Below are 18,472 nucleotides of genomic sequence, written 5' to 3'. Positions count from 1 at the left end.
TCCATTTGAATTGTGTCCAGAAGCAGACTGTTGCTGGATGTGTGCTAGCGTCTTTTCTTGCTCTGGCTAATTGTTGCAGACCGAGAGCATGGAAACCCAGAAATCCGGACTTGATTTCTGAGACATTTGCATGGTTCAGGGTTGTCACTGTCGTCATCTGTGTTTATACTCCATCTTTTCTTCATAACTGGGAATCAAGGCAACTGACAAATTAAAATTATGGCAATATAGTTAAAAGCATACAAAAGGTCAACAGTAATAAGCAATTAAACTATTAACTTTATTTAAAAAATTTAAAACATGCACTTAAAAAGAATTAAAAGCAGTAAAAAAACAACATAATTAAAACAGTACAGCAATATCCTCTTCAAATCCCTTGCCTTAAAAACCTTCAGTTCTGAAAGCTAGTCAGAATTTAAAAGGTCTTTGCCAGTGGAAGGAAAGCAAGGATGGACTGTTGTAGGTCTTTGTAGGTCATTGGAGGTCTTTAAACAGAAGCTGGATGGCCATCTGTCGGGTATGCTTTCGTTGAGAGTTCCTGCATGGCAGAATGGATGGCCCTTGGGGTCTCTATGATTCTGTGATTCTATCCTCCGCAGGAAGAGAGTTCCAGAGTCCAGGAGCAGCCACCAAGAAGGCCATATCTCGTGTCCCCCCAGCCATGCTTGTGAAGATGTGGGACTGAAAGAAGGGCCCCTCCTGAGGAGGAACTCAAGGCTGGGAAGGGTCAGTCGGAGACAGTGTCCATTAGGTAGCCTGGGCCTCAGGTAGCTCAAGGAGTGCCAAGAGTATAGCATGTGGCAGCCTCATGCACTGGTCCTTAAAGAGGCATAGAAGCCTAGAGTTGGAAGACCCCAGGGGCCATCAAATCAACCTCATTTTACCATGCAGGAAGACACCCTCCAAGTCCTCCCTGTGACCGATGGGCATCCAGCCTCTGCTTAGGAACCCCTAAAGAAGGAGGCTCCACCACTCTCCAAAGCAGCAGCATCTTCCACTTATAAAACTGCTCTTACAAGAGATGCCATCTAAACATCAGGAAAAACCTGTTGACTTTGCCTTGTTGACTGCTGAGATTCCAATTTTGAGTTAAGAAGAACCTCCTGATGGTAATCATAGTCTATGATTCTATGACTCTATGATTACCATCAGGAGGTTCTTCTTAACTCAGAGTTGGAATCTCAACAGTCAACAAGGCATAGTCAACAGGTTTTTCCTGATGTTTGGATGGCATCTCTTGCAATTGGAACCTGCTCATGTCTTAGTATTTGGAGCTGCAGAAAACACACTCCATTTTCTACATGACATGCCATCAAATGTGTTCCCTGCAGGGTGATTCAGAAAGAATGGCGCAAACGTCAAGCTGTTCTTCAGTTTTGCACCATTCTTTTTGAATTTTTGCATTTGATTTTTCATGCCTAAAGGTAGAGCTTCACATTTATCTTTACTCAAATTGGTTTTGTTAGTTCTCCCATCTGTCAAGATCAATCTGAATTCTGAATTTGTGTTCTGCGGTAATAGCTCCCCTTTCCAGTTTGATGCCATCTCTACATTTGATGACTTTATCCTCTGTTCCGTCATCCAAGTCTCTGGTGAAGATGCTGAAGAAGAACAAGAGGCCATCCCACTTGTCATGGTGGCCCTGGGCTTGTAGTCTACGCTGGGTAGATCGATTGGATTTATTGGGTAGATTGATTGAGTAGAATTATTGGATGGAGAGACGGGAAGGTGGAACCCGTACAACAAGGGAATGGGGGGAGCTCTGTTTGAATGGGGGAGGATTGTTGTGTCAAGGAATTGCTGAAAGGAGTGACCAATCAAGCTGGAATGCATAATGTCAAACATTTTGCAAACACTTCACAAATTATTTTCACAAACTTTGTAACATGCCTCCCCCTTAAAGCAAGCAACTTGATACAGCTCTGTTCTAAAGAAGCATTAAGTCTCATAGATGACAATTCAGAGTCAGTGTGGTGCACTGGTTTGAATGTTGGACTAGGACTCTGGGAGATCAGAGTTCAAAATCCCTACTTGGCCATAGAAATTCACTGGGTGACCTTGGGCCGGTCACACTCTCTCAGCCTCAGCAGAAGGCAATGGCAAAACCCTCTCTGAATGAATCCTGCCAAGAAAACCATGATTGGTTCACCCTGTGTTCTCCGTAAGTTGGCATTGAGTTGAAGGCACACAAGAACAGCAATATGACAAGTACAATTTTTGGCATGAAGTGATTGATCTTTTGAGTCCTTCAGTAAAATCAATGCAACAATTTGTGGAAAACAATACCTTGCTTCTCAGGGCAATGTGTCATAGTTCAAAAGGCAGAGCTAGAGAATGTGAGCATGGAAGGGGTGCATGGTGTGTATGTGTGTATTTAGGTCCTGTATAGTCTCAATGGCTTGCTTCACTCAGACTTAGTAATGCCTCCGGACTCTGGCAGATGCAAAACTTTGCTGGAAGGCTTCAGTGTGTCTCAGAGGAAGGGGTGGCCCTGATCTTTTCAGTGTCAAGTTTCATAAATAACACCACACTGTCGGGTGTTAAATGCTCACTCATTCCTCTTTCATGTTTGTAAAGTTCTATGTTCAATCATAATGTTTTGCATATACTATGTCTTCCCTTCTCCCAAAACATATGGATAGGAGATGGGAGGAGAAAGTAATTTGCCTTCAGGCATGTCTTAGTCTTGGAGGCTTAGTCAGGAAAAAGCTTGGAAGCCCTTCAAGGGGTGGTTGGCTTAGCTTCGTGTTGGTCAAGGGTGGACTTAGTATGGTGACATGGAAGCGATGGGTGCGGAGGTTACTTGGTCAAAACTGCCCCTAAATTTCTTGCTCAGGGCTAATGTTGTAATGAACGCAGATGTTTACGGTGTACTGGGTGTGAGGAAAAGCAGAGGACAGCTTGACCTTAGTACAGGAGAGAGAGTTTTAGTGTTGGCTTTATTCAAATCAGAATGATGTCCCATTTCCTCAGTAGCTCCAATCTCTTTCCATCCTGTACGTATCTCCTTAGAGCAAAACAACTCACAAAGCTCTGTGCCTGGTCCAGCCAAGAGGAAAGTGACTGTCTTTCCTCCATCTGATGCCAGAGGATGTTGCTCTCTCTGTTTTTCCTACCTCTTGGTTAGTTCCAAAGTTCTTGTGACTGAGATGATGGCATGGTCTTGCAGGGACCTTTCTCCTGACCTGGGATCTTAAGGCTGCTGGTGAAATGGCCTCGGGATGATTGTCATGAGCCACTTCATGTGTGGCTAGTGGTCTTGGCTCCCATTAATGGCTGCTGCTGGTAGAAGATGGAGCCCTGGTGGCGCAGTGGTTCAATGCCTGTACTGCAGCCAGTCACTCAAAACCACAAGGTTGCGAGTTCAAGACCAGCAAAAGGGCCCAAGCTCGACTCAGGCTTGCATCCTTCCGAGGAGGGAGCTAAAATGAGTACCCAGACTGTTGGGGGCAAATTAGCTTACTTGCTAATTAGCTTACTTGCTGTTCACCGCTATGATCTTTGGAATAGCGGTATATAAATAAAACAAATTATTATTATTATTATTATTATTATTATTATCTGGGAATCTCCATGTGACACAGTTTCAGATCACTCTGCAATAGCAGCAGGCGTCTCTCCATAATACAGCTTTCCTTCTGGTTCTCTGGCGGACTTTGCCCATATTAAGTCCTTTACCCCATAAGTAGTTCCTTGCACTCTTTTAAAACAGTAGTACATGCACTGGTAACCTCTCGTGTAGATTTCTGTAATGCACTCTACATGGGGCTACCTTTGTACTAAGTTTGGAAGCTCCAACTGATTCAGAATGCTGCAGCCAGACTGATCACCAGGACGCCGAGATCGGAGCACATTACACCGGTGTTGAAATCTCTACATTGGCTGCCGATTAGCTTCCAGGCGCAATACAAAGTGTCGGTTATTACCTATAAAGCCCTACATGGCCTGGACCCAAGTTACTTAAGGGAACGCCTCTCCCTACATAATCCGCCCGCACTCTCAGGACATCTGGCACAAAAATATTGGAACACCCCAAAACCAGGTTGAAAACTACCTCTTGTAGAACATTTTCTGTGATGGCCCCTAGCCTTTGGAACAATTTACCAGAAGAGGTCCATCTTATCACTTCCTTGGAAGCCTTCAAAAAGGCACTGAAGACGGATCTCTTCTAGCGGCCAATCCAACGGATCTCCTCTAATCTGATTTGTACATCTGAATATATGACTTGATCCTTACGACTGAGCAACACTGTAACAACTTTGATTGGTGTTTTTGAATTATGTATGTATTTTAAGATGTTTTTACTGCTGTAATCCCATTTTGATTCCGTTTATTATTTATTATTTTGACTGGGGACATGAGGCAAGAAGAAGTTGAAGCCCTAAATTGTTGGGCTAATGCCCTTCAGACTCCTGGACTTGCCATAAAAGGAGGATTTATTGATTGGATCCCCTTGCCTTTCCTGTCCCTTTATGGATTTTGGGATGACGCTCAACAGTAATGACTCCTCAGCTGAGAAGGGGTTTTGGATCTGCCTCTCTAACCACCCTGTGCTCTTTCCAGGTCTGTCTATGATGGGGAGGAACATGGGCGCTTTATGGAGAAACTCGATGCTCGCATCCGGAACCACGACCGTGAGATTGAGAAGATGTGCAATTTCCATTACCAGGGCTTTGTGGATGCCATCACAGAGTTCTTGAAAGTCAGGGCAGAAGCCCAGAAACTCAAGGTGAGCAAGACAATACAGGCTGCATTCAGGCTGCCTGCTAAAGCGTCTTTTTACCCTTTCTTTCTTTCTTTCTTTCTTGGATCCATATGCCCTCCAATCCCCCCTCCCTTGTCATGGGGACAATTTTGCCATGTTTTTGTCCTTCCCAGGCTAGTTTAAGTTCTGGAGAAGTCTTTCTTTAGCAGTGAGTGACCTAGAGGTTGTCTTGTGAGTCACATCCTGTAGGGAAAAAAGCTTCTTCTGGAGCTTGGATAGTGTAGAGGGCCCCAAACATGGCAAAATCCTCTCCAGGGGTTGCTGGGAGGGAGGAAATAGGTTTTTTTTCAAGGGGTATGTTTTCCTCCAGGAATCCCTGTGGGATCAGCGCAGTCTCCTAACAGCTGCCCACTCCAGTTCTAGAGTAATATCAGTGTCTGCTCCCAACCTCTGAAGCTCGCTGCTGCAGGAGAACCCCCTGCTCTCCTTTCCCTGACAGGGAAAGACCTTTTTGTTTAAGCAGGCTTTGAATGTGTAATCCCTCGCAGGGAGGCTTCTTTTGGCGATGTTTGTTTACAGCTAGCCCTCTGTTTCCACAGATTATATATCCACAGGTTCCACCATCTACAGGTTGAAAATATTAAGGAAAAAAAAAATCCAAAACACAACCTTGATTTTGCCACTTTTTATAAGGGACACCATTTTACTTCCCCATTGTATTTAATGGGACTTGAGCATCCAAGGATTTTGGTATCCACAGGGGGTCCTAGAACCAAACCTCAGCAGATACCAAGGGTCCACTGTCTTTTTAAACTTTTGTATGTCTTTTAAATGATTTTGGACTGTTTAATGTGGTGATTTTAATTTTTTTTTTAAAAAAGTTGTTTTGTTAAGATTTTAATATTGATTCTCTTTGGCAGCCGCTTGGATCCCACTCTGGGAGAAATACGTCACACCAACGAAATGAAATAAAATACAATACAATAAAATATTGAGCATCTTGAAAAGGAGAGCAACCCTCCTGCAATCCAACATCTGCCGCCCCCATGGCCCTTTCAGAGTTTTGGGACATTGCCTGTGGAAGGGGCATGTCTGTCAGATTTCCAGTTTAGATTTGATTTTAAGTGCATGCTTAAATTGCATATCCTGATTGGATTCAAGAGCAATGATTTAGGTTAACTTGTGTAATCTTTACAATGCGTTATCGGTTTTGGAGAGCATCTCGCTCACTCTTGCCTGAACTTTGTGCTCAGCAGAGAGGGGAGGCTAAGGTCACAAACAAATGGTATGCTGTGGTTGTTTTCGTTACACAGATCCCTGTGTGTGTGTCCCCAAATTCTCAGTGACATATTGTGAGCATCTGTCCATAATGGCTGCAGTTGATTTTTCCTGCGTCTACGATCATCTTCCATGGAAAAATTGCAACAGTAATGTGGTTTTCTCTTCACAGAACCAAGTGACGGACACTAACAGGAAGCTACAGATGGAGAGCAAGAAAGTAAGCCTTGGTTTTCTCTTTCCAAAAGTCTCCCCTGTAGGCCTTGGGCATGATCCTGGTTTTGGCCCCAGGTGTTTTGGGGCTGCTTTGTTCGAGGAGACTGTACCTCCACAAGGAGAAAGGACCTTCCTCTGAAAAAAAGCTTCCTGTTCAGACCCCTTTGCTTACCTGTTGTTTCTTCCATGATGAAGCTGCTTCTTTTGAATGCACCTTCTCTCTCCCAACTTTTTGGGATTTATAGTTCTCCTAAGCCAGAAAAATGGGCAGAATCATCTGTCTTTCAAGTTGTGGTTTGTAGGAGACGTTAAGCATGTGAAAGCTAAGTTTGCCTTAAGGTTCTTCTCCAGTGGCACTTTCTTAATGTACTTTTGTATTCTGCAAAGCATCATGGATAAGGCTATATAAGTAGAAATATTTGCTCAGCATGGGGTTTTGTAACTCCATCTCAATGGGCTATCTCATAGCTGACTCTCTCCCTTGAAATATTTGTGCAAAGAGACCTGGAATGGTACTGAAGCCATGTTCATTAGCAGCAAACCATTAGCAGCAGTAAAACAGGGCCCTGCTGACCTCCCCGCTCCTCCATCTTGGTTGGATGAAGTCGGTGGACGTAATAGTTGTCCTGACCTGCAGCCTTCAGTCCTGCATTTTGGTATTTGGCAGACGTTGCTGCAGACCTGGTACAGATAGCTCAGAATGTGCTGCTGGTAAAACATCTTTTTTTTCCAGCTGGTGGGAGCCATGGAAGAGCTGAAACTGTGTCGCCTGCAACAGCGGAATATTTCTGCCACGATGGATAAGCTCATGCAGTGCCTTCCTGGTGAGAGAATAGAAAGGGGACAAGGCTGCATCTCCATGGTGGTTGAAGTGGAATCACAGTCCAGAGTTTCTTACTGACTTCTGTATTTTTTTGTGTCTCTTCTGCCTTAGTTCTGGAGATGGACAGCAAATTAAGGGAACAAATGAAGTCCAAAAGGTAAGACCGTGAAGGCGACTTTGTGTGACAAAGAGAAAAAGGAACCAGACTTGAGGTCTGGATTTAATTAAAGCATGTGCAAAGATCTGCTGTAAGTGAAGTAGTAAATGCCAGGGCTGGAGCAAAGCGTTTGGGGGCTTATAGCAGAAAACAGCTTTCTGCTCCAAGGCATGGCAGAATCCACTGGCAAACCCTTGGGACTCCATATACTCTGTTCCTAAATGAACAGGCCCAGTCAGTGCACCAGTTTCCCCACAGCCGTGAGGCGCTTCCTTCAGTACGGATCAGGAACATCCATGGGCGGAGGTAAATTATACCTCTGCTCTGTCATGGACGGATCACTTTTTGGTCAAGGTGGGACTTAAGGTTACTACCCAGACCCCCCTCGGGGATGGAGGACCTATTAGAATGGTCCGCCCTCAAAGGCTGATGGAACCCAAAAGGTTCCAGGAAGCCCTAGAGGGATATATGATTGGGAATGACAGTGATTCGGTTGATGCCTTGGTTGATACCTGGAATAACAATTTTACCAGGGCTATAAACAGCATCGCTCCTGAGCGTCCTTTCCAGCCCGCTCCTAATAAAAAACCATGGCACACTGAAGATCTTCGTAAAATGAAGCGGACTGTACGGTTATAAATTCTAAAAAAGCAAACCTCCATTTTGCCGTTTTCTGTAAGGGATTCCATTTTACTATGCCATTGTATTTAATGGGACTTGAGCATCCATGGATTCTGGTATCCACAGTCCGTTCTGGGACCAAACCCCAGCGGCTAGCAAGGGCCCACTACATGTGCATGTTTGTGTGAGAATTAGTTAAGAGGTTCAACTACAGTCGGTCCTTCTTATACACGGATTTTTTATACACGGATTCAAGCATACACGGTTTGAAAATGTTCCAAAAAAGTATAAATTTACTTTGATGTTCCATTTTTTATTAGGGACACCATTTTGCTATGTCATTATACTTAATGGGACTTGAGCATACACGGATTTTGTTATACACGGGGGATCTTGGAACCAAACCCCAGCGTATAACAAGGATCCACTGTACATTAAAATAGTGTACAAACCAGGATACAGAGACGCTCCCTCTTTGCTAACTGCTACCACCCTGGTCCTTGGAAGGAAAGAAGAATGGCAATATCTGCTGGACTTGATCCCCTTCTCCACTGCCATTTCCATCTCCTTTTGTGCCCCGTCTTTTTAGACGGTAAGCCTGAGGGCAATGAACTGTTAAAGGAGTGGTCTGTAAGTTCCTCTGAGAGCCTTTGCATACAAAACACTCTAAATAAATAATAAATAAATAAATAAGTTCTTAAGAATAGAAACAGAAACAGAAAAAGAAAAAAATAGAGTAAGAGAAAGTGAAGAAAAATGAAAAATATTTGGTGGAGTTTCACAATCTGTGTTGTGTACTATTGCGAGTGATTTGTCTCTTCTCTTCATCTTCTTCCTTTTGCACCTGGCAATTTTTGTTGTTGTTGGTGGGCAATGTGGGATGAAGCTCCCAGGGAGTCCTGCCCTTTCCTTTCCTTTCCTATCCTTTCCTTTCCACCACTGTCTCTTACTTTCTCCTTTGTTTGCACAATCTTCCTTTACAGTGGGCCCTTGCCTTACACGGGGATCCGTTCCGGACCCCCCCCTGCATAAGGCGAATTCCACCTATTCTCAAGCCCCATTCATTTGAATGGGGCTCGTGTGCAGTGGCGCAGGAGCGTGCGGGGCGCCATGGGTGTGTGCCCCATTCATTTGAATGGGACGTGCCGCCCCTTGCGTCCCCCGTGCTCCCCACGGCTTGAGTGTGTATGCTCAAGTCCGTGTAAAGCGTGCCCGCATATAATGTGGGTGCGCTGTACTTTCCTTTCTCCTTTCTACCTCTGTCTCTTACTTTCTCCTTTGTTTACACAATCTTCCTTTCCTTTATTTTCCTTTCCTTTCCATCCCATCCCATCCCATCCCATCCCTTGGCTTCCTGTGACTCATCCAGAGGGGACTTGGTGTTAGTCTGTGAACACCTAAAGCAAAGTCTTGCAGACTTTTGGTCCTGAAGGTGCTACACAGCTGGGTGTTGGTTTTCAAGGGTCCTTTGAGGTAAGAGATGGCACTGTGTAGAGTCCCTGCACAAGACCCTTGTCTGAGCACAGACACGGCGCCAAGGCTGTCAAGAGGCTGATTAAGGCACAGAGGGAAGCCTCCACTGGAGGACTGCACTCCAGGGATGCTGGGGATGGTATGCCTGAGTCCCCATGATCTCTGCGGCTATAGATCTCTGCGTAATGGGAAGAATATTCGCTGCCCTGGCTGGCCTTGGGGGGGGGGGGTGGCCTTGGTTCCAGACATAGCTGTTCCTTGCAGGTCCTTCCAGTGATACATTAAATAACAGCATCTTGGAACAAGAAAAACTGGAGTGTGCCTTTGTTCCCCCGGCCTGAGGTCTGGCTACTCCTGCAACCTTTGGAGGAGATGCATTTTATTGGAAATAGCTGTGCATAAACCTCAGTAAGACAAACAGAGGGTTGCGCTCTTGACGGCCTCTGATTTTCAAGTCAAAACAGCCTCTCTTGTCTCCAGTTCGATATTATGCAAACATTGCTTAGAGAGGACATTTGCGTAGTCCTCTGTGTGTGTGCGTACGCGTGCTTTGTTTTTAAACCAGCATGCCCATTGTCTGACTAGACACATTTTTAGTGGTAGGGGGTGCCAACATCAGTGTGTCCTGGCCAAATATTTTTGACATGCACTGTATTCCTGCCTACATCTCTTCCCCAGTTTCCTTTATTTCCTCCCTGAGGTTGGAAAGCCTTCTTGGTCAGGAGCAAAGCTTGTTTTGTTGTCTGGTAGATAACCGTGAACATGTTTCCAGCCTGGTCTTGGCTGGTCTGCTCACCTACATGCGCCTGTGCATACAGGTAATCTGGATTAGCAAGCCATGCATTGTTGCATGACTCAGTCCAGTGGAAAGCTGCAACATCCACTTGACTGAGTTGAGAAGAGTGGGAAGTGCCCATGAATTCATAACGTAGGGTTGCTATATCTCCAGTTTGATGAGGGTTTTCTTGGATTCAAGCATGACACTCAGTGCTCACTTAGTCCCTGTTGTGGCATAGAGTCCAAGCTTTCATTCAACACTTTAGCCCTCATAGGAGCCAAGGTATGGGGCAGAACATGGAGGCACCCTTCCATCAAACATTTCTGCAAGAAAGAGGCAGTTAAGAGGTGATATGATAGCCCTGTTTAAACATTCGAAGGCATGTCACACTGAAGATGGAGCAAGCTTGTTTTCTGCTGTTCCAGAGAGTAGAACCCGGAACAATGGATGCAAGCTACAGGGAAAGAGATTCGACCTCAACATTAGGAGGAACCTCCTGACAGTAAGAGCTGTTGGACAATGGAAGATGCTGCCTTTTAGTGTTTTGCAGTCTCCTTCTTTGGAGGCCTTTAAACAGAGACTGGATGGCCATCTGTTGGGGATGCTTTGATTGAGAGTTCCTGCATGGCAGAAGAAGGGGGTTGGACTGGATCAGGGCTCTACTTGGGGTCTCTTCTAACTCTCTGATTCTATGAACAAGTCTGCCTCCATCTTTCATGCCTGAGGCAAGGGCATGTGAGGAGGAAGGCATGAGTAAGGAGGGAAGGGGAAGGATGGCAGGCCCGCCAGAGTGCAAGAAGCAAGGAGGGGGATGCCTTGTGGGGACGCAGGGTGAGGCAAGGGAAAAGTTTATGCAATAGCATTTTAACAATACTTTTTTGTATGCTTTTACATGTGTTTTTGTATGTATTTTTATCTCTGCCCTAGTTTTTCTAAGCTGCCTTGAGTCCTGGATTTGGAAAAAGGGGGCATATAAATAAATTAGTATTGGTAGTAATTGAGGTAGTATGGAGTGGTGGAGACCAGGATTTGAATTCCTGATTGGCTATGAACCCCCCCCCCCCCAATACCCTTGGGCAAGTCACACTCTCTCAGTATCAGATGGACACATAGGCATATCTATACTGAATAAATCTTGCCAAGCTTAGAGCAACCATAAATCATATAAAAACACACAACAGCATTGGGGGTGGTAGAAGCAGCAAGAATAAGAATAACAGCAATAGTTTTGTTTTCTCTTCCAGACACTATCCTGCCCTAAAGACCTTGGAGCACCTTGAGCATATGTACCTGCCTCAGGTGAGCCACTACCGCTTCTGCAAGGTCATGGTGGACAACATTCCCAAACTGCGCGAGGAGATCAAGGAAGTTTCCATGTCTGACCTCAAGGACTTTCTGGAGAGCATTCGCAAGCACTCGGACAAGATCGGCGAGACAGCCATGAAACAGGTGAGGAGCCTTAGGGCAAGGATGGAGGTATGCCATTCCTCTGCATGGAAGCCCCCTTGAGTTGCTGGTGGCCACGGGTGCCACTTTGGCCTCTGTTTGCTAAGGTGCCATTGGATTCTGCCCATCCACGTTACCTACAAGGGTGTGCGGTCAAGGGGGATGGCATTTGTTTCACTGTCTTGTGATCCCTTTGAATGTTACAGAAGGGCAGTTGGTGTGCTCTGCAGACTTTTGAGAAGTGCAGTGTGTGTTATGAGAATTCGTGGTTCTGTCTGGAGGTGGTATCTGGTTTCATGTGCCAGAGGATGGCTCTCATTCTGGGTCTTGTCATGATGTAGCTGTTTAATTTCTTTGTAGGACAACCAGGTCACGTGTTCCTACGGACCAAATGACTGCAAATGCATAAGCGTTTTCATGGCTTTGTTGATGTGAAATGGTCACAAAAGAAGGAGCTACTTTCTTCTTTATTGTGGATGGAGTGGAGAAAGGCAGTGTTCTCACCTCTGAGCTTGGAGGAAGAAGCTGGGAAGATCTTGCCAGGCCCTGGAGTTCAGTTTGCTTGGATGGGGGAGTGATGCAGCGGAACAAACTTTATTGATTGATTGATTTAGAGTATTTATTTATTTAGAATAACAAAAAGAGCTAATGGGGAGGGGGACTTTTGAGACATGCATATGACTATGGATGAGCCTACTTGCCATCTAGAGTGGAAGGCTGCATCATGCCAACGATGCACCATAGTACCACTGCAAATCCACCTGATCTTATCTGATTTTGGAAGCTAAGTATGATCAGGGCCTGGTTAGTCCTTGGATGGGAGACCATCGGGAGAGATGGCCACGAAAGATCTCCTGGCAGGGCTAGAAGGAAAGAGTTTTGCCTGAATATGCTGGGGAGCCATGGTTGCCCATCAGTACTGAGAGCACACTGGGCTGAATGTAGGACAAATAGTCTGTCTTGGTTTAAAAGTGCAGCATCTTGTATTACTAAGGAAGGGAGCAGCCGACATCCTATACAGGACCAAGAGGATTGAGGTTGGAGTGTCTCTGGTCTTCTGTTGCCAACGTTTGCCATACTTGGAGTCATGGTGGCTCCTTGCCAGTGGGGTTAGCCAGCCGTATGGGGTCCTAGTAAGGGAGAGGTGCATATACATAACTTGCTGTAAAGTGACTTTTGCTGTTTTGGTGGACATACCATATTACGGTCTTGCCAACCTCAGTCCTGTTTCCATCAGAAATTCCCAGGAGAGTGTTTCCGTGGACCCTTTAGTGGGCTGGCAAACACACCAAATGGCTCTCATTGTCAAAACCAGACTGGAGCAGACTCCTCAGAAGCCCATCAAAGCCAATAAATGATTGCAGGTACTAACAGTCTTAAAAAATTTCCTTTGTCTCTGAAGAATTTAAATGGGCCGCATTAAAATGATCCAGGTTTACCTGATGCAAGCAGTTAAAAGCTTGCTTGTTTATGGAAATATTTAATGTCTGGCATGAAAGCAACCATGTTTCTGGAAAAGCCACTTTGTTCTGCTCGTGGAAAGTACTAATAGCTTTCACTTGTCTTTTGGTGCCCGACTGGCGGAGAATGTCTCGCTCCACGAAGTCGCTCTGTGTCCAGTGAGAGCTGTTTGCCAGGAATCCAGAAGGGAGAGGATGTGCGCGGTCCTTTGACTGCGTTCCTCTCCGTCTCACTGTGGCACTGAGCAAGACCCGAAAATCCCATTGCCAGCGGAAAGGCTCCTCTTCCTGATTTAGGCCACTAAAGCAAAGATGTCTTAGATTCAGCTTCCTTCCCCCTTACTGTTAAGAAGCCTAGATTGGGCCATTTCATTATTTAAGTGATATCTTAGCTGCCCTGTAGCACCAGAAAGGGGCAGCTGTGGCCTTCAGATGCTTGCTGGAGTGCAGCTCCCATCCTTCCTCATCTCTGGTGGGACCTGATGGAAGTTGCAGTGCAACAGCTTCTGGAGGCCACAAGTTATCCAGAACTGCTTTAGCCGAACAGTTTTCAGAAATAGCCATGCTACAACATGTTGCTGTAGTCTGACTAGGCTGTTACTCAGGCCTGGATCACTGTCCCTGCTGTGGGACTTTCCCCAAGACAGTTCGCTTCCTTTGCTTTCGAGACAATCCATTTTGCTCCAGATTCACAGATTTGGTGCAGCTCGCCCACTGATTCTGTTCTAACATTTTTCCTTTCTCAAAGAAGTGCTTTTGAAGATGGCACCTGAGGAATGAACAGTCCATGAAGATCTCACTGGAAATACCTGCAAACCAGGAGCTCAGGGTCTGCCTTTACCTGCTTTAGGAACTGCCTTGTACAATCTGTGTGGACTTTGCCTGGAGCACTATCACTTTGTCTGTGTATTGCTATACACACATCTTCATCTTGTTAGCTCTTTCTTGGGTTACTTCTGCCTAGAAGGGTGGATTTTTAAGGCATGTTCACGCAGAGCAGTGACTTGTAAACTTGGTAATTGTGGGGAGAAGGCTGGGCCTATTAATTTAGTTTAACCAGCTTGGAACAGAAGGTGGCAACATGGGAGACGAAGCCCAAATGACACATCCTTCCAGCAGCCAGCTCTGAACCAGCTCAGCAGATTCACTGGAAAGCTTTGCTGTCTAAAGGGTAGATCCAGTCTGCTAGGTTTCCTTCCTAGGGATGTACGTAAATACCTGTTTTATTACCCTAGTATGCGAGGATGAGTAGTATTTCACAAATGTTGCTCTACAGTTTTCAACTTTTATTTGCACAACATGACCTATTTCTGTACAGAAATACATGTGGGGTTTTTTTTTTTTTTGCAAGGCAATTTTTGCAAGACAGTTGCTGAATATTGGTGTAGAAAAAGCATTTTTCTTACAGAAACACATTTTTTCGTTCAAAAATGGTATTGTGCACAAATGCTGTTTTTTCTGGAAACAGGTTTTTGCACTCCTCCCCATGTGTTTCTGTGTGAATGATTTGATAACCAGCTGGTGTAGCAGTTTGAGCGTTGGATGATGGCTTGAGAGACTGGGGTTTGACTCACTGCTGCTCAGCCATGGAAACCCGCTGGGTGACTTTGGGCAAGTCCCACTCTCTCAGCCTCAAAGGAAGGCAAAAATAAAGCCCTTTTGAACAAATCTTGCCAAGAAAATCTTGTAGTAGGTTTGTTTTAGGGTTGCCATAAGTCGGAAATGACTTGATGGTACACAACAACAGTTCCCCAAAACACTTTGGGCTGTGTGAATACTTGGTGAAAACTGTGTAGAATTCTTGCCTGTGTGTTATTTTTCCTGGCTGGGTTTCCAGACTGTTGGAAAACAAATAATGCCAAATGCTGTGAAGTTGAAGACTTTCACGTCGGACATCCATAGTTCTTTGTGGGTTTTTCGGGCCATGTGGCCATGTTCTGGAAGAGTTTGTTCCTGAAGTTTCGCCAGCACCTGTGGCTGGCATCTTCAGAGAAAGCTGGCATGGAAGTGGTATGGCAAATGCTGTTTATTTTATTAATATCCCGCCTTTCCCCTGGCTTCCATTCCTGGTGTCTTAACTGCATGTGGGTATCACTGAGAACATGGTTTGGTGTCGGGTCAGCCTCTCTTTAAAGGCTCTAAGGCATAATTCCACTTTCCAGCCATTGCATTTTCCATGTTAGTTTTTGTCCAGAATGGACATGGGGCCATTGGCTTCATCCAGTTTTTCAATGGCTTCAGGATCCTATGGGGCCCTTTTAGCACCTCACCCCAACTCTCATAAAGGCAAGAGAGCGAGAGAAAGGGAGAGAGGAGTGTCATTGGCATACTGCAGAAGAACAACAAAGGGCCTTGTGGCAACTCAAAGACTAACCAGTTTTATTTGGCATAAACTTTATACTCCATTTCCAAAACCAGCATATGAATGGCTGTTCATTAGTATGAACAAAGACTCTCAGCAGTTTAATGTATATATTAAATAGCACAGAAGCCAAAATAGAGCCCTTGGCATCTATAGCACAGTTAAAGTGGAACAAAGCTGAAGTCTCCCAGCAGTATACATTCTGGAACCAGCGAAAGGTGGGGACTGCTGTGCATCAGGAATGCTTCAGAGGTGCAGTGCCCCCAATTCCCAGCCTGGACCCTCTCTCCAAAAGGGTGGGATGCCTGGTGGTGTTTAAGGTTCTTCAGAGGCTCAGAAGAAATGGGTGCTATCTCTTTTCTCTTCTCTTTTGCTCCAGCACAGTCATACCTGAAAGCCCAAACGTGTGTATGTCCAATTAAACTTTGGCATGGTCTTGTTCTTGTCTGAGCCTTTCTGGGCCACATTGTGCCTCCAGATTCAACCTCTTCCATTCTGCATAGAATATTTTTCAGTCTCAGACCAACTTAAATTTGACTGTGTTGACAGGCAGAAGGCTTTTTTTTTTTTTGGAAGGTACCTGCTTTGCCGCCTTCTGTACCTGAGCTTATGGGAACCATTGTCCTCCATATCTTATTTATTAATGGCATTTATTTTCCCCCTCTTGACCCACCAGCTGTTCTGCTGGAACTGCCTTGGACTCAGATTTAATTGATCAGGGATGAAAGCATTGTCAGTCTCGGACTGAGCCTCTGCATGCCTTGGGCTGTCTTGGTCTGCTGAGGGTTGCTTTGGTGTGAGTAATGGGATGTGTTAAGTTATATGTCCAACTTTCCAGACGTCTGGCCCCATTTTCCTGATCTGTCTGTGACTCAGTATATTCCCTCATTCCGTCGTTTGCACCCATGTCATTTGGGACTTGTGGTGTATTTCAAGTATCATGAAGCTTGTGGGTTGAACTTGGTGGATTTTGCTTCCTGAGTCGCCATTGTTCATCTAGTACCACTCTGGGGCAAGAAGCACAAAGCATTTGGCTCTTGTACTCTCATGGATACCAGAAAAGAATAATGCTTGGCTGGGGGAGGCGAGAAATAGGCATGCCACACTCAAAAATTGGATGAAGTGGCAAAAACATTATAACTTACTGATATGCAGGTGGAGTATTAGGAGTGAAGGCTTGCTTGGATTGTTTTGGAACTATTTCTGAAGCAATTTCCTAGGGCTTAGCATGGCTTATTCGTTTGAGTGTAGGACTGTGGGACCCTGGAGATTGGGTTTCAGTTCCCCACTTGGCCATGGAAAACTGCTGGGTGATCTGGGGTGAGTCACACACTCTCAGCCCCAGAAAACCCCATGGTGGATTCACATTAGGGTTGCCGTAAGTCGGAAATGACTTGAAGGCACACAACAACAACAGCTTGAGCTTTCCTTCATTGTTCCTCTTTTAATGCAGTGAAAGAAGACAGTTTTCTCTAACATGGGGTTATGGCTGACACTTTGGCCATAAAACACTTTGGTCTCCCAACAAAATCTCTTGGGAATTGTTCATCATAGTCAAACAAAAAAAGCTGCTGGTTTTGACCTTTTTAGTGGAAGGCGATGATGCTAGTTGCATGTCAGTTCCTTCTATCAGGCGATGATGCTCGGTACATGTCAGCTCCAAAGAGAAAGGCGTCTAAGACTTGGTTTAGAGGCATCTGAGTGCTGCTGGAGAGTCTCTTGTCTCACGGTGGCCCAGGGCTACCAAGGGCACTGGCACCTCTGGGCACCATTAGGTATTGCTGGGCAAACCCTGGTTCTGCCATCTCAACCGTAAGGCTCTTTGTTGTTGGTGGAGGAAGCTGATGGTGGCACAAGGGTTAAATTGTGCTAAGACTCACTGAAAAATTATCCAATTCTTATTATTGACAGATGTTGTAAGCCTCCCTAATTTCCATAAAGAGCAGCCAGTAACCACTCAGAAATGGTATCTTTCTGTTTTATGTATGTATTTAGCTAGTTGAGAGCCAGCATGGCGTAGTGGTTTGTGCTCTGGACTATGACTCTGGAGACCAGGGTTCAAATCCCCGATCGGCCGCAGATCACACTCTCCCAGCCTCAGGGGGAGGCAATGGCAAACCTCCTCTGAACAATAAATCTTGCCAAGAAAACCCCATGAAAATGTCTCAGGGTCTCTGTAAGTCAGAAATGACTTGAAAGTGCACAACAACAACAACAACAACAACAACAACAACAACGTGAATTATTTAGTGTATATCCTGTCCATCTCCCAAGCTGGGAGCTAAGGCGGCTTTGTTGTTGTCAGTTGCCATCAAGTTGGGTTTGATTTATGTCAACCTCATTGAGGAGAGATCTCCGGTTGAGGTTAAGACAAGGTGGCTTTCAAGAAGGTTGAGACAAAAGAACAGTTAAAAAAAATCCCTATGTAAAAAAAGTTAAAAACAATTAAATTATTTGTCATGTTAGAGCACCAACAATTTAGAACAGTGCAAGAATAATTTTCAAACCATAAAAATAAAGATCATACGGAGCACCCATGCTTCATTGAACAAACCAGTTGAGCCCCAGATTCCAGTTTAAATAAAAAGGGCTTTATGAACATGTAAAGAGAGCACAGAGAAGGGATTAACCAAGCCTCCTGTGTTTTGACAAAACAAGATAGTGACTAAATTAAGGTTAATTGAACCCACGCATTGTGGGCAGCCAGCCTGGAGGGAGAGAGGTTGGCAGCCGGCAGCAGGGTTGGCCTTAAAAGCTTGTGCATTTATTTGTCTTCAGAGTGATGGTGAGGGAAGGGGGGTCTCTCTGGGACAGAGACCATGGGGACTGCCATTCCCATAGACTTTTAGATGCACCCTAACACAAATGCTATAACTTGGTAGCACTAATCTATAGAGGATCTCTGAACCTCTTGTCCAATATGCTTTCTTGCTGGACGTGATAAATTCTGAATGTCCTGAGCTTGCCTCTTCTTTGGTTCCTTAGCACGGTTGGGGATGGACTGCATCTTTTGAATGCTCAAGGATATCGGATATGTGTTTTTATTGTATGGTGTTAACATCTGAGTTATGCCAGACATGCGAAAGGAGTCACCCCAGACTGTGCTGCCTCTGAGCATCCAACGCATCTCCGGGGAAGTTTCTTCAGTAGGTG

The 18,472-nt window shown here is 45.1% G+C and overlaps 1 protein-coding gene across 1 annotated transcript in view; it reads left to right on the top strand.

Annotated features, from left to right (window-relative positions):
• Window positions 1-18,472, top strand: part of EXOC6B (exocyst complex component 6B) — a 249,521-nt gene that overhangs the window by 35,571 nt on the left and 195,478 nt on the right. The window contains exons 2-6 of the mRNA XM_089526458.1: window positions 4,564-4,729; window positions 6,156-6,203; window positions 6,933-7,023; window positions 7,134-7,179; window positions 11,296-11,500. Coding sequence (XP_089382584.1) covers window positions 4,598-4,729; window positions 6,156-6,203; window positions 6,933-7,023; window positions 7,134-7,179; window positions 11,296-11,500 — 522 coding nt within the window. The 5' untranslated portion in view covers window positions 4,564-4,597. The remainder of the gene's footprint in view (window positions 1-4,563; window positions 4,730-6,155; window positions 6,204-6,932; window positions 7,024-7,133; window positions 7,180-11,295; window positions 11,501-18,472) is intronic.

Source organism: Sceloporus occidentalis, unplaced genomic scaffold, assembly GCF_023333645.1.
Source record: "Sceloporus occidentalis isolate IW3139 unplaced genomic scaffold, rSceOcc1.0.p SCAF_5, whole genome shotgun sequence".
NCBI lineage: Eukaryota > Metazoa > Chordata > Lepidosauria > Squamata > Phrynosomatidae > Sceloporus > Sceloporus occidentalis.
The sequence above is the reverse complement of the archived record's forward strand: the minus strand, read 5'-3'. Positions and strand labels throughout refer to the sequence as shown.